The sequence below is a fragment of the Varanus komodoensis genome, unplaced genomic scaffold, assembly GCF_004798865.1.
Source record: "Varanus komodoensis strain SLA01 unplaced genomic scaffold, ASM479886v1 scaffold2, whole genome shotgun sequence".
Taxonomy (NCBI): Eukaryota; Metazoa; Chordata; class Lepidosauria; order Squamata; family Varanidae; genus Varanus; species Varanus komodoensis.
In genome coordinates, this window is record NW_025335568.1 from 14,216,729 (window position 1) to 14,242,626 (window position 25,898).

At 43.3% G+C, this 25,898-nt stretch overlaps 1 protein-coding gene across 1 annotated transcript in view; it reads right to left on the bottom strand.

Annotated features, from left to right (window-relative positions):
- Positions 1-3,313: 3,313 nt before the first annotated feature.
- The window catches only part of SNCA (synuclein alpha), a 60,923-nt gene continuing 38,338 nt past the window's right edge, over positions 3,314-25,898 (bottom strand). Inside the window, exons 5-6 of the mRNA XM_044429385.1 lie at positions 6,191-6,280; positions 3,314-3,930 (exon numbers count right to left, since the gene is read on the bottom strand). Coding sequence (XP_044285320.1) covers positions 3,898-3,930; positions 6,191-6,280 — 123 coding nt within the window. The 3' untranslated portion in view covers positions 3,314-3,897. The remainder of the gene's footprint in view (positions 3,931-6,190; positions 6,281-25,898) is intronic.

Here is a 25,898-nt window from a genome sequence, read left to right on the forward strand (position 1 = left end):
TATAACCTGCAAATCTATGCGCGGGTCAGGGAAGGCTGCCATCTAGTGACTGAAGATAGTACTGCAGGCTTCCAATAAGAGACATATTTCACTTTTTATTAATTAGAATGAAGAAATGGGTTTTGAAACCTAAATTACACCAAGGAGCATACCCCTAGCATATCCTCCGTATGTACACTATGTTTTGGCCGTCTAGGTTTCAGAGTCTTGGAATTTTAGCATTTACAGACACCCACTCTTTTCGTCATTGAGGAAGTGGAAGAACAAGAGCAGTTGGCCATGTGTGCCTCCATCTGCGGACTGGGCTGGTGTAACTCAGGCACAGGTTTAACCCCTCATAGTACACTAGCTCTAAGAAGGCATTGTGTTTTGCATTGAAATGAAGAAGATTGCTTCCCCCATACAAGGAATGCTGAGATGATCACTCTCATCTGACCTACTTTCCTGGCTTTCTGGCTATTGCATCTGTTCCTCCCACCTACTGCTTCCCCATCTGTTCGGCACGTTTAGATCAGAGGAGCTTCCCTGAATACTGCTAAATGTCAGGTAAACTTCACAAAGGCCTGTGCCCACTTTTAAGCTCATGACAGGGTGCGGTTGAAAAAGGACTCTGTTGTTCCTTGTGCAGAAGTGCCAGGACTCAAAGAAAAAGCAAAAGGTGCCCTGAACTTTGTAATCATGTGCAGCCTAGATAGGGTCATGGCTTGTTGAAAACCATCGTCATTGCCATCCTTTCTGCCTCTTGAAAGGAACTCAAGGTAGCTTACAAATGTCTCCTTTTCTCCATGTTATCCTCACAACAACACCACTGTGAGGAAGGCTAAACTGAGTCAGCAGCTGGTGCAAAGTCAGCCAGTGAACTTGAGGGCCAAGTGGGGAACAGCATCCAGATCTCCTGAGTCTCAGTCCCGCATTCTTCATCACTACACCCGAATGTGGCATCCAAGATGGAACTTGGCACTCTTACTGGAAAGATAAGATCTTACCTTTTGTTGAGAAGAGCTCAGTAACTTGATGGATGCACCATTGTTGTATGATGGGCACCAGAAAAATGTTCAGCTTGTACTGAAAATCTTCTGATGGTGAAAGCTGCTTGACAATGTAACGGATTACCTCCGTAGGTGGTGGGCTTTTATTACCAACAAGTGGAGGTTGGATGGCCATATGGTAGGGATATGGCAGTTGCAAGATGCTTGCACTGAAGGGGAGGTTGGATCAGATGGCTTCCAAGTGCTCTTCCTACTTTAAAATTGAATGGTCCTATGACCTGTTGGCCTGTGACAGCATTTGCTCTGGATTTCCTTCCCCAGCTCATACTGTACTATGTGTGGATTGATTGTAGCTTGTGCCACAACTTGGGCATTTGCAAGAGCTTGTGTGAAGCCAATATGTGCAAAGCACTCTGTATCTCTGGGGGTGAAGCATTTGGGAATCTCTGGAGACATGCATGTACTCTCAGGAAAAGGAAGGGGGAACCCTCCTAAGGACTGCAGCAAACCAATCAGGAAGAGGCTGTTGCATTCCATAGGTAAGAATAGGGAGGGAACCGGGATTTTGCTCTCAGGGCCTGCCAGGAAGTGAGGCAAGGGCTGGCGGATGGCGAGGGGAGCATGGAAACCATGCTGCCTGGGTAACCATACAATCATCTAACTGGCAGGTTTAGACAAAATCCATGTGCTGTGTAAACAGCAGAGGGTTGTTTGCTGTGTTGTGTGAACCCACCCAATGTCTGGGTGTGAGTTAGCATGCTGTTATACCCACTGAGGGCAGAAGAAGAGAAACATTACTTCTGCTTCATCTCCTAGCCCAAGCTTATATTATACTCTAGGGAGCTTTGCTTAACACACAGAATGTATTATTTTCAAAAAAACAACCATGGCAGCTTGAAGACTGTGCAGCTCTTTGGATCTTACTCATCTGAGCTTTGCTTGGGGACATTTTTTGCTGGGTCCAAGTTCCACTTTGATATCTGCAGCCTGTTGTTTTCTCTTCCATGGTTCTTCAGGTAACAAAGAAAAATTTGGCTTTTCATTTATGTGGCAAAAAGCCTTCACCACCCCTACAGGAATTTCATTAAAATGCAGCATATTACTCATGCACTGCATTGCATCACATGCACGCACGTGCGTGCACGTATGCGTGTGCACACACACAGGGTTGCCATGGAAACCCTGGGAGCCTATGGGCAGCAGGCCTTTGGGCCATCTGCAGAAAGATTTTTCAGAAAGGTACGTGAACCAGATTCACGATGTGCTTGCAAATGGCCTTGAGCATTAAATGATTTGGCTGATCTTTACCTAGCAAGAAAGAAAAAGATTAACCTAAAGAAATCAACACACTTGATTCATATGTTTCTGGTAAACGTATACACTTCATATTTTCCAAGGACACTGGCTTATAGCAATGCAGTATGTTGGCAACCCAGCACTGTACTTTAAATAATTAATACCAAATTCTTCATAGATACCTATGAAAAATACACTCATTTTTCTGCATATGTTCTGCCTAGGGAAAGCTATGCTATTAGCAAGCTTGGAAACCTAATATCATGAAGATTTCTTGCAGAAGTAGAATGTAGCCCAAGCTAAATATATACCCTGCATCATATTTTGTTTCCCTGCGTTTATTGGGAAAGACTGGTAGGAAGGCTGGTCATCTCATTCTCCCACCCAGAGTTTTTTTCCCAAGGTATGGATAGACACATCTCTCAGGTTTACTTCCTCCCACATTTGATTTATTTAAATCTTAAGTACCATGTGTCCCAACATGAAAAAAAAAAAATGTTCGAAGGCTGGTAAATTCTTATCAGAACAGAACTGAAACAAAATTCTCACCCATCTGCACTGACCAAACTGAATGCAGCTAGTTCCAATATGAAGAGGACCACAGGTACTTGCCTACCATATAAGACTGAAAGCCTTGCAGGAAAAAATTGGTGACCCTCTTTCAGCCCTAATGTGGATTAATACACAGGGATACATTTTGAAGAACTAAGCATTCAAAGCCCCAGGGCCTGGGTGGATGAGTTTGTCAGCTTCAGTTTCCGCTACAATTGATTTTGGAAGACACTCCTGCATTTTGTAAATGTTTCATGCAAAACACAGGGAAACAATTCTCAGCCAAGCATATTCCAAAGCAAGGTGAACATTCTCCCTCTCTAGCTCCATTTGCTGAACCGACTGCAGTACCGACTGCAGTTCCTGCGGGTACAAACGTGAGGTTGCTCTCATGTCGTGTGTGGAGCAACCACAATCCTGATCCTTGATAGGAGCAAAAAGGGGACGATTTCTTTCTACAAAAATGTAGAAACTCCTTTTTGAACAGGTAACATTGTATTTATTCCAGTTGGACACCGTTATTTACAGATACAAGGTAGTAAAACGTGTCACAAAACAAAATTCCACAGTTAATATTTATAGGTGCATAGTTCATGCTTAATCACTTTATGTATAAGTATATATGTATATATAGAAATATATTAACAACTTTCACAATAATTTCATCATTGGACAGGAAAGGAATAATAGGAAACATTAAAAAATTTTCTTATCCTTAAACAATACCAAAGTACCGACAATCTATGAACAAAACATAAAAAGCTTTAGAAATAAAGAACAGACACTTAGGTGTTTTTTAAAATTGTTTTCAAACTTTTTAGAACCCCAAGTCACAATATCTACACAACAACAATGGCTCTGAGACCCAGGCTTCCATTTTGGAGGGAGGAGGCAGGTCACCGAAACGAGAACTGGACACGGTTAGAGATGCTCCAATCACTGCGGATGGAAGACTTCAAAACTATAAAAATAGTTTACGACTGGGCACATTGGAACTCAGCACTTGTACAGGACAGGATGTCTGTGTTAACAGGAAGGAGGAGATGGAGTTGGGCAGGATTCACGCCTCAGGCTCATAATCCTGGTACTCTTCCTGTTGAGAACAACAATAATCAATATTTGTGAGGAAAAGGAAGAAGATACGGAGGAGGATGAAGCAGAGGATGGCAGTATAGAGGAAGAGGAAGGGAGGAGGGAGAAGAGAAAGTGGAGGAGGCAGAAGGAGAAATCAGAATTTGGATCAAATATATGAACCATTCCAGGGATAAGTCTCACTGGAGTGGTAAACCTGCGTCCAACTTCTATTGCTTCAGATTTCAGTTGGAGGTTGAGAAGCCAGAATGCGCTCCCAAAGGGGTAAGGGGAGATTTGTACACATAGTCAATTAGCAAACTGGGGTGAAGACTGATTTGCTAACACCTAGAGAACACTCAGTTCCCAAAAACCTAGTTTTCAGGTCTGTGGAAGAAAGTCTGCAATGGGAAGGTTTCTAACCAGATCTTGTATTGTGAGACATTTCTGTTTTTCTTGGATCCTACAGAATGTTCTGCTTTAACAATGGAAGAGGGCTTGGACCTCTCTCAGCTGCAAGAGAAGCCCCTGCTAATCGGGGTTGCAACAGAATAACGCTTGCACTTCTTCCTTCCTATATGAAATACAGCAACTCGGACCACAGGTTGTGTTTGGGTCCATGTTTGATATAAGAATCAGACACTGCATAAATTCTGGTTAGGAATGAAATGGAATCCTCATACATCCCAGGTTGCAAGTCTGATGGATTTGTTGATTTTTGTGAGTTAGTCCAGTCCTGCTTTGCCTTGCAGTGCTTTGGGTTCTTCATTTCCTTTTGGATATAGATTGGAAAGGAGAGACTGTTGGATTTGGCCAGGCCTGCAACCCTCGACTGTCTTATCCATTTCACAATGGCTGGATGGATGCTTATATTCTATACCACAGCAATGGTGAAAACTTACTGGAACCCTTTCATCAGGACCTTGGTGAGGTGATGGTGGCCTTCTGAGGAATCAGTGCCTCTTCCCTAGCAACATGGGCTTTGGTTCTGAAGGTGTTTGAAGCAACAATCTGGGTTTCCCACAGCTTTTCTTACACTGAATTCTCACCCATGTATAGTTTTGGTGGGCATGAACCAGATTGCTTCCTCCCAAACCTCCTCCAACCCTGGCCAGGTCAACAGCAGGATAGCTCAGTGGGGCAACAGTGATCATGGCTGGGCAGCTATGTACTTCTCTCTGGTCTTCCACTAGCCAAGACCAGATTGGGCCAAGCCAAGGGTCTTGTCTCATCCCTGGCACTAGCTTCTGGTTTTGTACTGAGTTGGTTCTTCTGATATCTTTTGTTTTTGGTAGGATCATAAGAATATAGGTCAGATGGAGCTGGCATACTCCACTTAAAGCAGGAGGCTGAACTGAAGGCAGGAAGCTGGAGCAGAGCGAAGAGGGCGCTGCTTTTATGGATCACACTGGAGAAATGTAATATATCGTATTCTTTTGCTTCACACTAATGTTTACAGAGGAAAAATGTAGGCTAACTGCTTTTAAATTTGGTAAATGTGCAGTTTTAATGGTGCTCATTCTTTAGAGAACATTGCAATGCACTGACATTCACAGTGCATTAAAATCTGTAATTCTGTATTTTAAAAATTGAGCAGGGAGATCTTTGTAGGATCTTGCTGAAGATGGATGGTGGGTGAGCCTTTGCAGAAAGGAAAAGTGTTCACAGGAAATAAAAAAATCTACATACTAAACAGTTTTTCTGAAATGGAATTCTTGGAAAAAGCAGGCTATATGTGCATTTTCTTTGATAATGATCTAGGATCTGGTCAAAGTTGAAGTCCTTACATTGAGTTCACTGGCACTGTAGTATAAAATGGAGAGGTGGAGCTCAAACTTGGACTCAGCTTCAGGCAGCATGGAGAATGGCTAAAAATGGGAACTAAACTTTAACGGATTCTTACAAAATCTCTTTTCCTAGAAATCTTGAAGTACATCTTCTTGGGACCTCTAGTGCAAACACCTTACAGTAGTCTCTACTCCATTCCAGCAATGGGTGTGTGGGTTAGAAATGGGTTGACTCATGAACCTGTATATAGGCACAATCCCCAGTAAATTCTATTGGTCTTTTCAAAACTCTTTCCCCTTTCCTCCAAGTTTCTCCCTTTCCTCAAGATTCTCCTGAATGTGAAATTTGTCTCAGGTCTTCTCAGCTTCAGCACTATACAGAATTCTTTCAGTGAGTGCAAGCCAAGCTTAATGACAAGACAGTTCTTAAATTTCCCATTTCCATCATACCCATTACTGATGTAACCTGTGAGAAGCCATCAAAGAAAGATTTACCTCAGGAGGCATTTCGTAGGCTTCATTGTCAGGGTCTGCCTGCATGTTTGTGTTATCCATAACTCCTTCCTGTGTGAAACCTTCTTCATTCTGAGGTTTAAATGAGAGAATGAAACAATAGAATGACACGGACTTGTTGCAGTTTAATCTGAAATAGAACTCTTCAGTCTCCATTCCAATAAAGTATTGTGTGGCTCATTTTGGTTAATGAAGTACTGAGCATGAAATGTTACATCAAGAGCAAAAAATGAAAGAATTCTCCCAGCTACAGGGAACTGATTGAGAGAACAACAGCCTTAGTATGCTAGTTTTTGAAAGACACTTCAGAAATATCTGTTGAAATCTTGTGGGTGAAAGCTGATCTGCCTGAAGCTGTTCTCATCTGCTCACAGGCTTCCATATTGTGAAAATTTACCCAGCTGCCCTTCATGCTTGAAATGTGGATTCGGGCCATTTCCATTCCTCAGCAAGAGTGTATCTGAGAATAGCTCTCCTCACCCTCAGCACCCACTCTGGGTCTAATGCTACATGCTAATAATTATAGCAGAATTCTAATGCCTTAGCAAAGCAAAGCAAAAGGCAGATCTTCAGGTAGAAGCAAAGGGAGAGAGAAATGGTGCTTAGCCTGTCCTCCACCCTTCCTCTGAGTCAAACTGCCCATCCTTAGTGGCTTTCTCTCCTGTGTGGCTCAAAACAGGCCTCTGCGACTAGGGCATCGTTATATGTGCTACAATGGCAAGGAACACTTCAGGCTTTGCATTAAGAACTGCTTCAATTTTCCCTATATAGGTTTGTCAGCAATTTCTCTGGGATAAGGTTGTCCATGGCTAATACTGGTGATGGCAATATGCTACCTCTAGTATCAGAGGCGGTATACCTCTGCACGCCAGTTGCTGGGGAACATAGGCTGGAGGATGCTGCTGCACTCAGGTCAAGCTTGTGGATTTTCTGTGAGCAGATGGTAGGCCATCATCCAAATAGAAAGCTGCTAAGATGACCCTTGGCCTGGTCCAAACACTGATCAGGCCTTGCCATCTCCTATCACTGATTGGCTGTTTCTAGGGAATTTTTTTTGTTGATTTCAAACTAGGTTTATTTTGCAGTAGGAATAAGTATCCTTCTGGCCTATTCCTCAGGTGTAAAAGCCAGAAGGGGCTGGAAGGTTCTCTTTATTTAAAGAAATGCCCCATGTGTTAGAGATACCCCAGAACAATGCTTTCATGCTTGCAATAGCAAATTATTATTAACCCATAAAACCCTGGACCCATATGGAGCAGATTAGAATGGCCCAGAACTCCAGCTTCTTCATGAGCCGAAGCCACCAGATTCATCAGAGTGATGATGGACCAAACTTCACAGATGCCATTCTGGACAATAGTCTGTATTCAAAAAAATAGCTCAGAAGTTCAACTTCCAAATGAGCTGCATCAACAAAATACACAACTGTATGGCAGGTGAGGAGGTTTAGTCAGTCATAAAAGGTCCACAAAAATCACATGCCAGTTCTTCTAAACAATGGTCCATATTCTGGGAAATAGGCTGGAAAGGCAGCATCCCAGTGAGCCAAACCAACCGAATTCAGCAATCAACCATGCCTAGATGAGAGGGATGCAATAAGATAAACAAATGCAACCACCCATTGTTAGAATGAAAAGCCATCTTCACTGTAGTACAGAAATACCATCCAATCAAAACAAGTTTAAAAAGAATTACGTTTCCTCTTGTGCCATGGAGGTTCACCTGCCTAGGTAGGCACACAGGCCATTTGGAGCTGAGGTTCCTCCTTCAACCATTCAAAAGCCACAGACTGTTTCCTTGCAAAGTGTTCTTTACTGACCCAAAAGCACAAATCACCCAGAAAGAACTCTGAGCACACACAGAACAGTTTGTTGAGCCCACTGTAGGTTTCGCCTCCAGGAACTCTCCTTATGAGCCTGCCTGGGCCCTATTCCTTTGGGATGAGCCTTCTGAAATGCCTCCTCACTGCACGTCTGTCCTCTAATTGGGGTGTCCTCCTCTGCTCATGGGGTAAAGAACCAGGACTGCCTGGTCTGTGTCTGAGAAACTTCCCTGTTCTGAGTATACTCCCACCAGCTATATACCTTGGTTATTCCCAGAGACTGCCTGCCCACCTGGGGAGTCTGGCCTTGACATAGGTGCCTTCCCTCCTCCCATCCCCGTGTCCTGGCATGGCCCACATTCCCAGGCTCCCCCCAGTTTTGCCTCACATTCTGATTCTGATTCGGATGAATCCCAGTCAGAAGTCCTTGAGAACAAGCACTCAAATAGCCATCTTTCTCACTCCCAACACAGACCGATACATGTCAAGGCCAGAATGCACATTTGGAATCCTACTGAGGGGGAAAACCATTAGAGAGTGATTTGGAATAGGAAGCAGGCAGGAAAGACAAGGCTCAACTGCCCTTTCTCTCCATTGTTCCCAATTACTCCTTCTTGAAGCAGCGTTGCTTTTTGAAAGCAAAGGTCAGTGAGAAGTGAAAATTCTTCATTTTGACACAGGTTCCAGTCATTCTAATGGTCCCCAGGCTACTTTTCTACTTTTCATTGAAATGAAAGGCATACATATAATCATATGAATAATATGATTAACAGCATGAATTCATATCTTCTATAGTGCTGTCTCTATATTTCACATAATAATAGAATTTTATTAACATATAATATAAATTAATATATATGAATGAATTAATAATGCAATCTTTCAGTTGCAGAAATTACATTTTTAGTATCAGTATGAGAACTTATTTTCTCCCAGTTCAGAATTTTAGATCTTTCAGTCATGCATATTACCATTTTTTTGTTCATGCTCAGACTTTACCTGATCACCTGTTCTACAAATGGGAGGCATTCTGCCCCACCCTACCCTCCTGACTGCATTTGCTAAATGCCTTCCCTGGTCCAGCATGCATATTTTGCATGTGGTTTGTGTGCATCCAACAAACATGTAGTTCTACATGACTTGCAAGTAGTTCTTGCATTGCAAACAGCACTCTGTTGATGTTTGCCTCTCAGAGCCTGGCCCATCTTAGGTAGAACACTGAAAAATGTCTAAGTGGTCAAGGCATGGGGAAAGGAGAGAGATCTGGAAAATTATGACACCTTGTTGTGAATGGAGAAAGACTAACAAATGTCAAAGATACAAGTCACTTTCCTTTGGATATAGTTAAGGACATGGCACAAGAGGAAACATGAAAGTGCTACATGGGGCTCCACCTCCTTAACATTCTGTCAACCCCCTAAACCAGCCTTCCCCAGCTTCCAGATGTGCTGGTCTGCAAATACAATAATTCATAGGGATCCATGGGCATAGCATAAATCTGGAAGGCACCAGTTTGGGTAAGGCTGCACTTCACCAACATGTTTCAGAAGCCTACACACCTCAAATACAGCACAGCCTTTGTCAAATTTTGTGTGGCAAGAGCAAAGCGGCAGAAGCAAATGCTTCCAATGCCCACTGGACAGTGTATCTACTCGGTTAAGCAACTTAAAGAACTATCCATGGTGCTGAACATGTTTTGGCAGTAGGTTTCAGCATCATAGAATGCTTCATGGATGATACTGGAGCCACCATCCTTCAATGGGGTGAAGCTTCCAATAACTAAGATATATACCAGCTTTCCCCAACAAGGTGTCCACCACATGGGTCAGCTTACAATTTCCACTTTCCCAATCAGCACTTTCCCAATATAATCAAATTATATTGATTTGGGATGATCGCTGGTACAGTCAGACACATCTGTACAGCGGTAGTTCCAAAACTGTGTTTGGTGGAACCCTAGGGTTCTGAAAAAGCCATGCAGGGGTTCCATGAAAAATCTCAAAAATCAAATTTAAAATGGATTTTAAAATGAAACTGCACAAGGCCAACTATTTGGTTGTTTGCTGCTTGGACACGAAATGACAAGGAAATGCATCACATCATTTGTTTCCTAAGACTCTATTATGTAGTGTTGGGAATAATCAAAAGAATTCATTTGGGTTATTCCCATATAATTGCTTTATTCATTTGTCATATTTAAAATGTTTTCTCTTTATTTCTAAACCTTTATGTTATCCAAGCACCCAGGCAATAGGAGCAGATGAAAGAAGGAAGAATGTTGTAGGTTTATTTATTTATTTATTTATATTGCGATTTATATCCTGCCTTTTTCCTACAAAGGGCTCAAGGCAGCTTACATCATCTCTCCTCCTCCATCTTATCCCCACAACAACAACCCTGTGAGGTTGGTTGGGCTGAGAGTCTGTGACTGGCCCAAAGTCACCCAGTTGGCTCCATGGCCGAGTGGGGACTCGAACCGGGATCGCCTGAGTCCCAGTCCCATGCGCTTAACCACTACACCATATAGAGTTAGGGTTCCACGGGGAAAAAAGTGTCTTCCAAGTTCCAAGGTTCCATGAAAGCGTTTGGGAATCACTGCTGTAGAGCATTCAGTTGGGGAAAGGTGGTGTACAAATATGTATTTCTTTTGACTCTGTCTTGCCTCTGGCTTACTAGAGGGAAATGTGGAATGAGTGGTCATAGTGAGCTTGTAAGCTCTCCTTTGAACTGCTTGTCTGCAATGCTGATGCCTTCCCCTTTTAATACATTCCCCACCTAGAAATAGCTTCTATTTTCTGTATTCGATACTTTAGCAGCACCTTTATTACTCATTTTTTTCTTCCAAATGCATTTTCTGAATTTTTGCTAAAGTCTTTCTAAAAGCGTTAGGTCAGATCCTGACTTGATTTTTTGTGTTCAACTTGGGTGTTGTTTATATTAACTGGAACAAAGCTCAACTCATTTAGTCCAGATCCAACCCATTAAAAATAAGCATTTCTGTATTCTGTTTCTCACAAATTAGCTAATCCTAAATTTGTTTTCTCAGAAGTTGAATGGACTCGCTCCCAGGCAAATATGCAAAGGATGGCAGATATATTACATAAACATAAAGAGTCATGCAAACTTATGTGAAACCACTGGTAAAATTTGTTCTGAAAGGTAGTATGAATGCATTGCCTGATCTCCAGTTTTTCTTTTCTGGACACAACAGTACTTTTGGGAAAGTAAGAAACTCCTGTGGGCTCCACCACAAAATGGCTTACATGGAAGATAGCTAGGTAGCCATATAATGGTTGCTGTGGGAGCCTGGCTAATCAGAAGACAAGCAATTGACCCAAAGAACTGGGTGGATTCACATGGCACAAGAAGTCATGGTGTAATAGTACTGTTGTGGGTCTGTTGTGTTGTCTGGAACCAGTTTTGGCATTCCTGTATGATAGGATTAGTTTTCTGAAACCATTGACAGAATCAACAGTCTGTTCTAAGGCTTCCATGCTTCGCTGTCTCTTTTCCATTTCTCCAGAACTGGGATCACCATTTTACCATTCTTGGTATAGAAATACCATAAAGTCCCCTGGCAAGAGCAGCCATGAAAGTGGTCGCTTCTAGCCTTCAATCTCTACTGCTTTCAGCTGCTTAGCCACAAACTTGCTTTATTCCCATTGGAAGAGTAATGTGTCCATCTCCTTGCTTAGTTTTGGAAAAAGGCAGCCAGTGAGAAAGCACATGGCTGGAGAAGGGGGTGGGGTCATGACACTTTTTTTTTCATTTAATAAAAAAAATGGTAGGGACTGGAGTGGCTGGGAAGCACCGCAGGCATGCAGGTATGCTCAGGAGAAGGAAGGGAAGGGGAAGCTGCCTCAGAACCAGAGCAGGCCGATCAGCAGGAGGCTGCTGTGGTCCATAGACACGAATGGGCAAAGGACAGGCATTTCACCCATGGGGCTGCTGGGATGCATGGAAATGCTGAGGGAGTGAAGGAGGGACCACCGAAACCATAATGCTTGGGAAACCACATGATCATCTGACCAGTACATCTGGGCAAAATTGAGCACAATAGAAACAGTGCAGGGTTGTTTTTGCTATGTCATGTGAACCTAGCCACTGAGTACAAGTGGAGGAAAGTCCTGACTGACTTCTAAAGCCAGTCCACATATTTGATCTACAGATGCCTCACAAAATACCCATTTAAAGTTACTGTCCTTTGTATAATTAGTCAGTGGTAATTGCTCCTGAGTGATCCTGTGGAGGATTGCTCTGCTCATCTTACACACGGCCACAAGCCTTTTTCATGCTCCAAAGGGAAGGAAAATGCCCTAGATCAAAAAGAAAAGGTTTTTCCTATCTTGATCCCAGGCTCAGCCCTCAGAGGTTCACACCTACAGCATATGTGAAGACATAGGAAAAAGCCGGGGAAAGCAGAGAAATAGAGCAAGGCCAGAGGCTGGGAAGTGGAAGAAATTTTGTGTGAGTGTATGAATGTGAGAGAGAAAGCAAAAGAGTGCGTGAGCGAGCAAGAGTGAAAGGTGAGGGTGTGAGAAAGAGAAGGAGCAAAACCAGAGATGGGGAAAGGAGAGCTAGAGTGAGGGAGGGGATAGGTAGAAAGAAAAAGCAAGGCGAAAGGTTGGGCGTACAGAGTACATGAGCAAAAAGGGAAAGGACTCTGTAGATGGAAGACGGTTGGGCAGAGCCAGGAAACAACCCCAGCTTCTCTTCCTGTCCACCAAACAGATCAGCAGAAGGTTCCAAAGGGGGACTGAGAAACTGACACCACCCTCACTTGTTCAATGTGCTTTTCTTGCTTTTAAGGGAAAGCCGTGCTGAGCAGCAGCGGAGGTCCTCACAGACGCCACACGGGTTTAGCGTTTTAGTCCAAGCAGCCTGAGGGGCTCCTTCATTTCCTTCCATATCAGGGACAGTTCTGTGTGCCTTCCACGCGGACGTGGTGTCAAATTTTAAGAATTTGGCCTCCAAAGCTACAGATATTATACTTTATTTACTTTAAAAAACACCTTCCATTAAGATTAATAGGAAATAATTTCTTTCCACATACGACTGATGATCAGCTTTGAGTTTTGATGGTGATGGCTTGTGTTAATCCTAACTGCCTCCTAGGGGACAGATAAATGTGCCTATTTTTTTTCCTCTCACATTCAGATTTTTTTTTAACCTCAAGCTCTTCCTATCCCATTTATGAAGGAATTTGCAAATTTTGGTAAGTTCTTATAAGAACGAACAGCACAAAATTCTCAAACACCCACACAAACAAAATGAAATATATTGCTAATTCTGTACCATCCCTGTCTGCCATGGAGTTGCTGAATAGAACAAGCCCTTCCAGAAAAGAGGTGGCAACTGAATTTAGCATGTCTGGCTGCGAATGATGGCAGCTGCAAGACATTTTTTGTCTAAGTATGCCTAGCATTGCACCTTTGAGCATTCAAAGCACCCTTCCTGGTTAGACAAATGGGCCAGTTTTCTCCATCTCCAATATTTGGTTTTTTAAAAATATATGTCTCAAATTGTTTCCTTCCAGTTTATGAAGAAATATGTGAATTTTTCTTACGTTCTTATATTAAAAAAAGAACAGCATGACATTCACATCCATCCCTGTTCTCTCACTCTATCATTAAAGAGCCTTTTTTTTTTTTCTTTTGACTTACCAGCAATGGAATACATTAAGCAAAAGCTGTTTGTGAAATTGCTCTTGAGCTTCCACAAGGGGAAAACGAAAGTGTACTGTCACATGTCATCAGTCGTGGGAAAAACAGAAGGTGACAGATTTTGCTAGCATCATGAGCAAATAAAAAAATTACTAAAAGGAATGTTGGCTTGCTAGTGCAGTTGCAGACAGAATTAAAAATCATGATTTCTGGGTTAGGCCCTAGTAGCTTTCTGAAACGTAAGCCTAAGCGCTTTCCTTCAGCTTCAGCTAATCCATCAGCTGCGTCCCTACCTGGAGGACGATTGCCTAGCGACAGGGATGCACGCATTGGTTACTTCCCGGTTGGATTTCTGCAACGCGCTCTACGTGGGGCTGCCCTTGAAGACAGTCCGGATACTTCAGATGGTGCAAAATAGAGCAGCCAGGTTGCTGACGGGGACTGGGCGTTAATCTCACATAACCCCAGTCCTCTACTAGCTTCACTGGCTTCCCATCAAAGTCTGGGCTCAATTCAAGGTGTTGGTCATCACCTACAAAGCCCTTAATGTCTTGGGACCTGGATACTTGAAGGAACACCTGCTTCCATATTTGCGCTCCTGCCCCCTGAGATTGGCAGCAGAGGCCCTCCTCTGGGAACCCTCTTTGAAAGACATCAGGAGGCTAAGTACCCGGAGGAGGGCTTTCTCTGCGGTGGCGCCCCACCTATGGAATGTGCTCCCCAGAGAGGTCTGCCTGGCGCCATTGTTATTTGTTTTTCGGCGCCAGGCTAAGACCTTTTTATTTAAACAATATTTTAACAATGTTTAATATTAGCTATAGGTTTTAATTTGCAGCTGAAATGAATCGGGTTTTTAATTTGTATAGTTTGTTTTTTGGTTTTTTTTGTACCATGTTTGTTTATTTATGTAAGCCGTCCCAAGGTGTTAAGCAATGGGACGGCGTACAAAAACTCTAAATAAATAAATAAATAAATAAACTGCCCGATCAGTGACTGACGACTGGTCTATATGGATAAGCAGAATGAGGTGGCTTACCAAAGGGGAGCTGAACCCAAAGCCTGTGAGCCTGATCAAGTCCATCAGGCACTGCATCCCAGGCCCCCTGCACAGGCTAGATGGCCAGGACCCTTTTCCCACAAAAGCCAATCACATTGGGACTGCCTGACTTTTGCACAGCTTTCCTCCACCCTATCCAAACATACTGAAATCCCTCTCCTAATGCTTAGTAGCTGCTAGTCAGAACTTGAAGTTAAAATGTGCTGATAGTTTTGGTTTCTGGGGTATTTATTTCATTTTTCTCCCCCCTCCCCCACAGTAGAGCGTCTCTGAAACTGAATTTTGCTGTTAGCCAGTAAAAGGTTTGGTCATCCCTGAGGTTCTGGTTTAGATGACGGGTGAGGAGTATCTCCTTTCTGAATGCCCCCTTATAGAAAAGCCTCTCTCAAAATATAAAACTTGCCAAGTATGGGTGAGCGATTCATCCAGTTCACCTTTCATTGCAAACTTAACCACATTTGCCGTTCCTAAACATGAACTGGAACACAATAAGATGCTGAAATCCACATGTTTTCTTAAAGTTTGAAACGTCATTTACAAAAATAACTTACTAATGCAAGCCAAGAAGCAAAGCAAAAGACAACACCAAATAAGAAAACAAAATCAAAATAAACAAACACCTTTAGTGAAAAATGGAAAACATGCACAAAAATGTTTCATTCAATGGAAATACTGCAGGCAAACGTGGAGACCTTTGAAAAGATGTATATGAAAAGGTATGCACAAAAATGTGGACGTTTAAACAAAAGTGTTCATTCATGATCTGTTTTTCATGGAAGGCAGGCAGGCAGGCAGGCAGGCAGGCAGGCTCTGCTGAATACCCTGAGGGTATGGAATGGGCTTCCATGGGAGGTGGTTGAGGCCCCATCGGTGAGGTTGTTCAAGGATAGGCTAGACATGCACATGGTGGGGAGCTGGCTGGAGCTGGGGGTCAGACTAGATGGCCCGGGAGACCCCTTCTTGTTATATCCCAAAGGACGCCTTGTCAGTCCTTGGCAAACAGACCACAAGACCAGAGTGGAGAGGAGGAGACGCTCCTTTATTTTACCTGCGCAGGGACCAACACTTTAGTAAAGTGCGGTGCCTATGTATGGTATTACAAGCCTTTTTATAGCATTTCTTTATCTCTGGAAAAGTACTAACGTATGTCTTCGGCACGTCTCTTGCCACAGTTTCTGCTGACCACCCCTAATCGTGCTGGTATCCAGGTCTTGCAGGCCTCTTAGACATGTTATCTTCCCTGCCTGACCTTGCGCTCGTGCTTCTTGTGCAAATCTATCACCACCTTGATCCTGTTTTTGGTTTTGCATGGTCATGCTTGCGTGACTCTGAGCGGGTCGGGGTATACCCTGTACCTTTCAGATAAAGTAGTTAGCAAGTAGGTGTGCCGTGCGCAAGGGTGGGTTAGGTTCAATAAGCGGTAAGCGGATATTCTGTGCTGCTAGCTAGTCCAGTTCACTTCTGACCCTCTCTGTTTCTATGTTTCTAACACAGTGATGGCATTAAATGAACTCAGTAGTAGAAAAATGATAATCTGAGAGAAATCAAGCTTCACAGAGTCATTGCTAACTGAGGCCAAGATGGGCTTGAAACTTTTACCCTACATGCAAGGGAGACCCTCCGTTAGGCAGAGTGAAGCAGCCACCTCCAATGGCCGAAGCTGAGTGGAGGCAGCAAGGAGGCCTTGGGAGGAGCCACCTGTGTGCCCTATGACCTACTTTTCACTCTCTAAATGATCCTCCTGGTTCAAGTGCAGTGGAGGATGCTGCCCCATCATCAGCCAGTCCAGTCAATTGTCATACATGGAAGGGAAGAGGCCACCATCTTGTTCTCCTCTTTAGGCAACAAAATGTCTTGGGTCTCCCATGTCCGCATGTAAAAAATCAACATGCTAAGCAATCAACATAATGTGCACTCTGAGTCCCCCATAGCTTTCTGTCAGTGTGAATCAACTGCAGATTCCCAGGGATTCCACACCCTCTCTGTTCTCCATTACAACTGGCCATGGCTTACCCACTCTGTTCATCATTACTGTAACCCACATCTTGGCTTTCTAGGCTCATGCCTAGGTATATTCTCTGACCTGTCAGCCACGCTGCTGAGACTCTGCTTGAAGGATGAAGCACTATAGTTGCCTTATCTTTTATTTGTATGCAATTATTAATTGGTGCTAAGAGAGAAATGGATCTATCTTACCATTTCTAACAAGGTTTTCTTTTGCCAATTAACCTTAGTAACAAAAGTTAGCACTTTCCGGTTAGTAATGTGATCAAATCTATTATCTGTTGTTGAGCATGTTTATCTAGTGAACCATACCTTTCAGCAACAGCATTTAAAAAAAACAGATTGAATATTTTACTGTATCATTTAAGTAGGGTTATGCTTCTTAAGGTATCTGTGATAGCCACAGCTAATAATTAATAGAGATTATTATTTAAATAAGAAACACCTCTGAACAGGCAGCTATCTCTTCTTTCTTCATTTAAGACACCAGAAGAATTAGCATAATTATTCCTGATAACATTACAGAAATCTAGCTCTTTTAATCAGCAGAGTTTATAATAATTTCCTGTCTCCAGCCATTCCTCTCTGGTATGCACTGAAATATTTAACACTTTTCCTCTGTTACAAGTTCAGCCTGTTCTTAATGAGACCATCATGTTTAACAAAACCCTTCGCATTTTCAAATGTGGACAAATTAGATTTGCAGTTCTGCTTCCCTGCAGTTTGTAAGACCCTAATGATTCAGAGGAGACCAATGGGTTGTTAGACCTTTGCCTGAGGACCAATTTGAAGAAGAATACTCAGGGAGCTACTGCGGCAGGGAGAGAGAAAGAGAGACTCCAGTGCTTGACTGTTTACTGAGGTGGTGGCTCCAGGTATTTGAGGACCCTCCCTCAGGGCATCAGCAGGGCACTGTCTACTACTGTATCCTGCTCTTGTCTGGGTGGGGAACCTCAGAGCATGCTCAGCCATGCCTACCCTTGACACCAACCCTGGTTTTATGTCACCAATTTAGATCCCTGCAAAGGAGAGTGTCATTTTCCTGACTCTTTTGTGGGGGATGCAAAATTTCTGTGAAGTTTTTGGAGGAGGTCAGTTGTGTGCTTCCTTTAAGAATGGAAGTTGTTTCTGAGATCACCAATGCTAGAGTGCAGAGTGCTCTTACTTCTAATTATTAGCTTTTCACTTTAAAATGACAACCTGCTGCACTGTTCTCTGGTGCTCCGTAGCTTCCCTGTCAGGGTTGGAACATAACAAAATAAAACACTTCAACATTTTATTTACTCAGGTTTACATTTCTATCTGCCTTTTTTCTCGCAAGGATCTGAAGGCAGCTTATATGAAGCTCCTCCTCCTTTCCGTTTTATCCTCACAACAACCCTGTGAGGTAAATTGGACCAAGAACACATGACTGGCCCAAAGCCACCCAGTGAGCTTCATGGTGAATAGGGCAGTTAAGCCTGGGTCTCCCTAATCTTGGTCCAACGTGCCAAAATCTGCCCCACATTGAAAGCAAGGCCTACGGCAAGCTGAGCCTGGCGCTGTGTGGAGGGAGGAGACATGGCAACGTCGTGCTTTGGGCTCATTGTTTAATGTGGCCTATGAACTGGGCCAGCATCTACAGACACAGAAATGAGATTTGTGTCGCCATCCCATCTCATGCACTAGATTTCCCTCCATCTGTAATCACAGGCAAATGCCACTGGAAAATAAATTTCCCAGCAAAACATGAATAAATATGCGGAATGGGCTGTCTAGGACTGACTAATACTTGTTCTCCTTCTGTGCACTATTTGTCTTCTCAGAATGAGCTAAGAGAACTGTAATTGTCCTTATCTATGATTAATGGAGGGCCGTCCTTCGTAGAAGAAAAAGCTGCCACCTCAGCCAAATTGGGTCACAACGCTGAGAGGTGTATTCTTGATTATATGTTTATTAATGTCACTAGAAACACCCCCATTCAGTGCAGCCTGTCATGACTAACAGTTCAGTACATGAGGTGTTCATTACCTAGGAGTAATGTTGAAAATTTGGGAACAATATAGTAGTATTTACATACTGTTCAGGGCTGCTTCAGCTCTTTATCAGATGCTGTTTCTGTTTGCTGGTGCTGATCAAGCACCAGCCCTTGTTTGTTCATGTTGTCTGGTCTCTGGCTGGCTTTGGTATCAGATGACTGTGAATAGGACAGCCACCACTATCTGCAGCACCACATTACACTTATACTCTGATTTTCTGCCCTCTTGTAAGGAACCCAAGGCAGCTTAGATAATCCTCCTCCTCTGATTTCTCCTCACAACAACCCTATGAGGTAGGCTGGGCTGAGAATGATGGACAGGCTCCAAGCCACCCAGTGAGTTTCAAGGCTGAGTTGGGACTGAAACCTGAATCTCCTGAGTTCCAGTCCAGGACTCTAACTGCTACTCTCATCAATATTCATCTTTGCCTTGGAGCAATGCTGAACCAGGGCGAAAGAAAGGGTGGACAATAGCCTGGGACATCCAGACTCTTAATGGGAGCTATGAATAGGAGTTTGTTCTGTGATACAAAGACCACTTTGAAATGATTGGAATGGAGAGAGAGCCATTTTGAAGGAGGTGATTCAGTTCTTCCTTCCAGTTGCAGGAAGAAGGCAAGCTCACTAGTTGAAAGGGAAGTGAGAGAGTAAGAATCAGATGAAGGGGGAAGGAAGCAAGGTTTTTGCTCTGGAAAGGGTGGTTAAAGGCATCCTCTCTGAGAGATCTGACATAGGGGTATCAGATTTGCTGTTGGAATACAGCTGTATGCCTCTGTCCAGGCTTAATTTGTATATTTAAAAGAAAGTTTACAGAGAAGCTTTTTGTGAACTTTTTCTATAAGGGAAACCAAATCCAGGTAACAGTTATCTCTGGAACCTCTCACTGATCAGGTAAGCGGGGAACATGTTAAGAAAAGTCTATGGTGTTCTCTCTCCCCCCCACCCTCTCCTTGCCCCCTTCCAGGTTTATTTTTAAACCATGGAACAAATGCCCTTGGGTTCTAAGTAAGCGGAAGAGGAGATATGGCACAGCCAATGGACATAGTGTATACGATGCTGGGCCTTCAACAACGGACAATGGTGCGAAGTCCTTGAGCAACTTGGGCAGGTATATCCAGGGATGTAGGTAAGGAAGTTCAGGAAACTAAAGCTGTAGGGCATTTTTCAGAGCAGGAAAACTAGATTCACTGGAGAACTGAAGAACTCTCTTTGCTCTGGCAATAAATGAGGAGGTAGCAACCAAGGTGTTTTGTGACAGATGATCATATAGGAAATCAGAGAAAATAATCAGACAGAGACCAGATACTAAGTTTCCTCTTTGGGGAAGGGATTTTATCTTCATGCTAGTAGTTAAAATGCTAATGCTTCTTTGCAAGATGGTTTGCATTTTTAATTAAAAGCTAAAGGTTGTATTCCAAGATGGTATGTTAAAGTTGCAGAGTGCAACCAGAAGGAATTGACATGAAGGTCAATGGAGCTTACTCTGTAGGAAGCATACTCTGTAGGATTGCATGTATGCCTCATAAACTCTAAGAGTTTATTATGGCTGGTTGGTTTGCCTGTTTCAAGGACCTGGATTGTATGATGGAGTTTTTAACTAGTTAGTTAATTCAGTATAAATAACAGAAAAGCAAGTGTTTGCTCACTCTCTCCCCCCCCCCCCCACACTGCCCCCTTCCTGGGAGGATGGCTATGGAGCTGCCATACTGAGTTTCCACTCACCAATGTTCAGCAGTAGGACCCTTTTCCGCCTGTGAACTGTCAGTAGATACGTACAATCACAGCTTCTGCCCTTAACACTACACAACAAGCGCCGGAAAAGGCAGTGACATATGGGACAGGGCACAGGAGAAGGCCTTTCAGGGTTATCCCTGTCATGTCAACCTCTATTAGGTGAAAGTAAGAAGCTCATCGATGCGGACACGCTTGAAAACCTATACCAAAACCTAAGAAAGGGCCCCTGTTGATTTTGAAGTGGATGCCCTGCAGTTATTGACATTGTAAGTTTCTCTCTCAAGTGCTCCCTTTAGTACGATGCAATACACTACCCTCCATTTACCCAGATGATGTTCAAAATTTCTGCCAGTTGGAAGAAAAGGCATCACTCAGTGGGAGAAAGTACCTGCAGTGATGATTAGAACACTAAAGCTTTCTGGATACCCTCCAGCAGCAGTAAACTACTTGGGTAAAAAGCAAACATTCAAGAACATGAGCACAGAAGCTAACAAGTATTTCAGATGTTTGTTTATTGTTGGGAAGCAGGCAAATTATTATTATTGGCTTGAAGGGTGCAGGTTGTGTCTGCCACTGGAGGATGCTGGTGTTTGGCTTTGTCAGTCTTCCTGCACCAGCTGCGCTGTGTTTATTACAGCCGCAGTGGTAATTGTTGTAAAATTGCTCTCTTCCTCTGCTCAGCCGAGGCAGAAGTCAATACAGAGTTTGAAGCAGAGTAAGAGAGCATTCTCTCAGGCTTACCTGGAGAGGAGCCTCAAAGCCTCAGATGAGAGAAAAGAGGGGCCCACTATTCTTCGCCATCCTTGTACCACTTTCTTGGGATTGAAAGGATCAGAGAGGGGATCCTTTTCAACAAGTTGGTGCATCCATTCCTTTGTCTCCTGTGCCCATCTTTCTACTTGTGTCAACCAGAAATGTTCCCTCTTCTGGTCTTTGACATGCTCTAACTCAAGAGTGATGCAGAAAATTGGAATGTGATCTTGGTCACAGTGGGTAGCTCAGTGAAAACATCAACCCAGAGTTCAGTAGCTGTGGAAAAGGTGAATTTCACCCTTAGAAAAGGGATTCAGAATAAAACCAATGCTTTTAAATAAATCTATGATGTCAGCAATACTGTGTACATAATACAATGAGTTCTGGTTGCTGCAGCTCAGAAATGATATAGTAGAGCTGGAAAAGATGCAGGAAAGGTTAACCAAACAATGGGACAATGGAACAGTGCCCAAGGATTCAAAGTTCGGTGCTTTATATCTTAGAAAAAAGGCAGGTAAAGAGAGGGGGGCATGACAGAAGTACCTAAAATTATGGACAATGGGGTAAAAGTGGCCAGAGAAATATTTTTCTCCTTTTCTCATATTATCAGCACCAGGTGTTGCTGCATGAAACTAAATGGTGGGAAATCCAGGAGAGGAAATTTTCATTGATATAGCAAATAGCCAAACTATGGAAGTAATTCCCACAAAGAATGGGATATCCACCACCAATTTGGATGGCTTTCAAGGGGGATTTGACGAATTCTTGGAGGTTAAGGTTATCAGTGGCTACTAGTCATGATGGCCATATACTCTACTTGGGATTAGAAACAGCGTTCTAGGAAACCGTTGCCCTCATGCCCTGTTTGTGGCCTTTGCATTGGTATCTCACTGGCCACTGTGGGAAAGGGGATACTGGACTAGACAGGGGTTTGGTATAATCCAGGAAGTCTCTTTTTGTGTTTTTAAAGAGTTAATAGTGAGAAAATAGACTTAAACGGCTTTTTATTTATATTTATTTATTTTTCAATTTATATCCTGCCTTTTTCCTACAAAGGGCTCAAGGCAGCTTACATCATTCTCCTCCTCCATCTTATCCCCACAACAACCCTGTGAGGTAGGTTGGGCTGAGAGTGTGTGACTGGCCCAAAGGCACCCAGTTGGCTCCATGGCCGCACGGGGACTAGAACCCGGATCGCCTGAGTCCCAGTCCCACGCTCTTAACCACTACACCACACTTTTCCTTCCCTGTAGCCAAGGAATTGGGCATACATTGCCCATTAAGTATATCACACTAGTATTTTTTTAGCTCTGCAAATTTTCCTTAAATTGCAAAAATCCCAAGAGGAATAGAACCCTTCAGATGATGCTTGGATGTTATAACCAAACCACAGAAAAGTTGTCCTTAGGAGTTTTGTGAAGATCAGCATGTTTGCTGCTATTCAGGGATATGTTGCACTGGAACATAGACAAATGATTCCACTCAATGTCTCCTCATACACCCTGGGAACAAATGCAAACCAGATGTATTTTTGCTCTAGGAAAAGTGATAGCAGTCCAGGTGTGCTGACTTGCTTTCAGGTTTTATAAGGTAAGCATGTGTGCCTGCAATCATGCTCTCTTTAGATTTCATAATGTGCCTTGCTATTAAAGCCCCTCTACAGAGAACAACTGAATATCACCCACAACTATCAAAAGAATGGACCTCCCAGGATGTCCCCAGAGTCTGAATCAGGAAAGTTCCAGACTGCTTGTCTGTTTGAAGGTTATATCACTACCAAGGTTTTTATGTTTAAGAAGCTCTGGACACCTGGAAAACTGCAGTGTGATTAGAACACAGGTGGGGAGCATAGAATTCTATGCTGTAATTCAGTGGCAAAGAAACCAAAAGGGGACAAATGTTTTGATGTTTCAATTAAAGTTAAAGAAAAAAACCCACACTTTGAAGCCAAAATGCAGCGGTGTGGCAGTATGGCACCAACTGGGGGGGAGGGGAGATCCCAACACATTTTTGTTGTGTACCAAATTTTAGTGCTGAATTTTGGTGGGGTGGCAGCACTGGTGGAGTGTGAGGTAGGGAAAATTGGCCATAAGTGTTTGGAGGCCATCCACCTCTTCGTTTAATAGCCTTGCCTATGAGAGCACCAGGTTCCTTCATGCTCACAGTTCTGCATGGACATATTCAATGGTACTTGCTGTTACAGCAGATTGACTTGGTAGTGAGAATTCATAAGAATGCAGCCTTCAGACACCCAAACTACATGCCTGAAACTGAAGCTCTTTTAAAATGTGAACCAAATGATAGTGCAGACTTGGCTGACACATATGGCTGCAGTCTCCTGAATTCCAAGACAAAACATGCTTGCTTAAATATAAATTTCTTAAAAGAACAGTAAGATTATTCTAGCAAAGTCTCCCTTACTGTACAAGAATACCAACTGACACAAAATGAACAAGCATGTAAGTATAGAAATCTTTGACTGTAGAAGCTCAGTGACATTTTGGCTAAAGGTTCTTTCCATGGGGACAAAATTAAACACAATTTGCACCCTGCCTAATTCTTCTACAGAACTTTGTGTACCAGGAAACACCCCCCCCATGGAATATATTATTTCTTCTTGCTCTGGAATTGCAAACTTCATACTCTGTCCCTCTCTTAATGGAAGACAACTGCCACAAAGAATCCCAGATTGTACATCACTGGAATAATGATAGCAGAGGCAAGTACTGTCACTGGTTCTTGCCTCTGCTATTAGGAGTTCCAGTATCCCCAATTTCCTGATGGGACACTGCAACCACCATGACTACTCCTGTATACACCAGGAGTATACAGATACTAGCAATCATGGCTGAATCATTTAGAAGATGACTACATGATTTTATTCTTTTAAGTGACCAAACACAATCTTAAAGTGGGGAATGGGGGAACAAGAGTTAGCATTTTCAAGGATTCTTTCCCATGGGAAAATAAAGAGCCAGTGGGGTATAGTGGTGAGTGTGTTGGACTGGGGACCCAGGAGACTGGTTTTTAGTCCCCATTGGGCTATAAAACTCATTGGGTGACTTCAGGCCATTCACTCACTCACAGCCTAATCTACTCACAGGGTTGTTATTGCAAGAATAAAATAGAAGCGACCTTGGGTTCTGCCCAAAAGGAAAAAGGCAAGATACACATGGAATGCAATAATAGCAAAACAAATTGCCAAATCAACATTTAACACATGGCATTTGTTGCAAAAAGGCAGAGGTATTTCCCAGCTCAGGGCAAATCAGAAGATAGATTTAGATCCACTGGCAAATCTACAAGTGGTGTGCAGTTAATCAGCACAGACCTCTAACTCCAAATTGTAGTACAGCAAAGTGACATCTATCCACTGTGCATACACTTTAAATTATACTAGTGAAATGAAGAAAGTTTAGGCTGTGCAGGAACAGGGATTTGCTCAGAAGGACTGTGACCTCCATTCAGTTCTGGTGTTCAGCAGAATTTTGCACTAGGCTCAGGTTATTGTATCTTAGGTTCTGGTAAAACAAAAACAACCGCATAGCTCTCACAAGGCTGAATCTGCCCATCTCTGTCCCTGGCTCATCCTCATAATTTCATGGCATTACACAAGATGGAAGATTATCACCAGGTACAATCCACTGAGATTAAAGATATGATTGAAAAATCAATGGGAGGTGAGGCTGTTCAGATCACGCATGCAGCCTGAGGATAACAATCACAGCCCTCCCTCCCACAAGTAACATTTGTGGTGGAGCTAATGAATACTGACAAGCTGTCTAGAATTATGTAGTAATACCAGCTTTTAAGAGCTCACTGGCGCTGCTACAGAACTCAAGTTGGGTGTGTTATTTCACATTTGCATAGATGTTCAAAGCCAGAGGAAGGAAGAAAGGAGTGAAACATGGATTTTTATCCACTCTGATAATAATTCCAAAGCAATATCCCTGAGAGATCATGCTTGCAATGCAGCATGTGAAGTCTGCCTTCGTTTTGTTCTTCATGTTCATGTCCACACCTCGAACCCAACAATACGTTTCTACATGTGAGTGCATGAAGTTCAGTCCCACCAGCACCTTGGAAGGCCCGTGCGAGCCACCAAAAGCCAGCTAATTAATCCGACACTGGTAGGACCTGGGAGGGGGATTCCAGTGTGCTCCTGCCCCCTGCCCAGCCACCTTGCAGCCCTCAGGGAAAGAATCATGCTGCCTCCATTCCAAGCTGCCTTGGGTAGGTCTGAAAGGAGGCCTTCCAGCCCCAGCCCCACCTTTGCCAGTAGAGGCCTAATGAGAGGGGAAGTGGCAGTCCTAAGCAGAGGGTGGGAGGTAGAAATGGCTTCTGTCACTCCTCCTGTCCTGCTTGGCCCTTCCTGATTTTCCTCCAGTTAATTCTGAGCAAAAGGCCAGGAAAATCAGCACAACTCAGCCCGCTGGGCTGCAACCACCTTGCTTCTCACGGACAGGGAAATGATTCTTGTTTCAGTGGTGCTTCTTATCTAGGGAAGGTCTTATTTTGAGCTGTCCGTGCTGCTGAATCTATGCTGGGGATAGAGTTAAGCACTGTGGGTCGCTTCAACAGAGTTCAGAATAAAAGGAGTCACCAGCCTTCACCTGTTAACACGCATTATAAAGACAGCC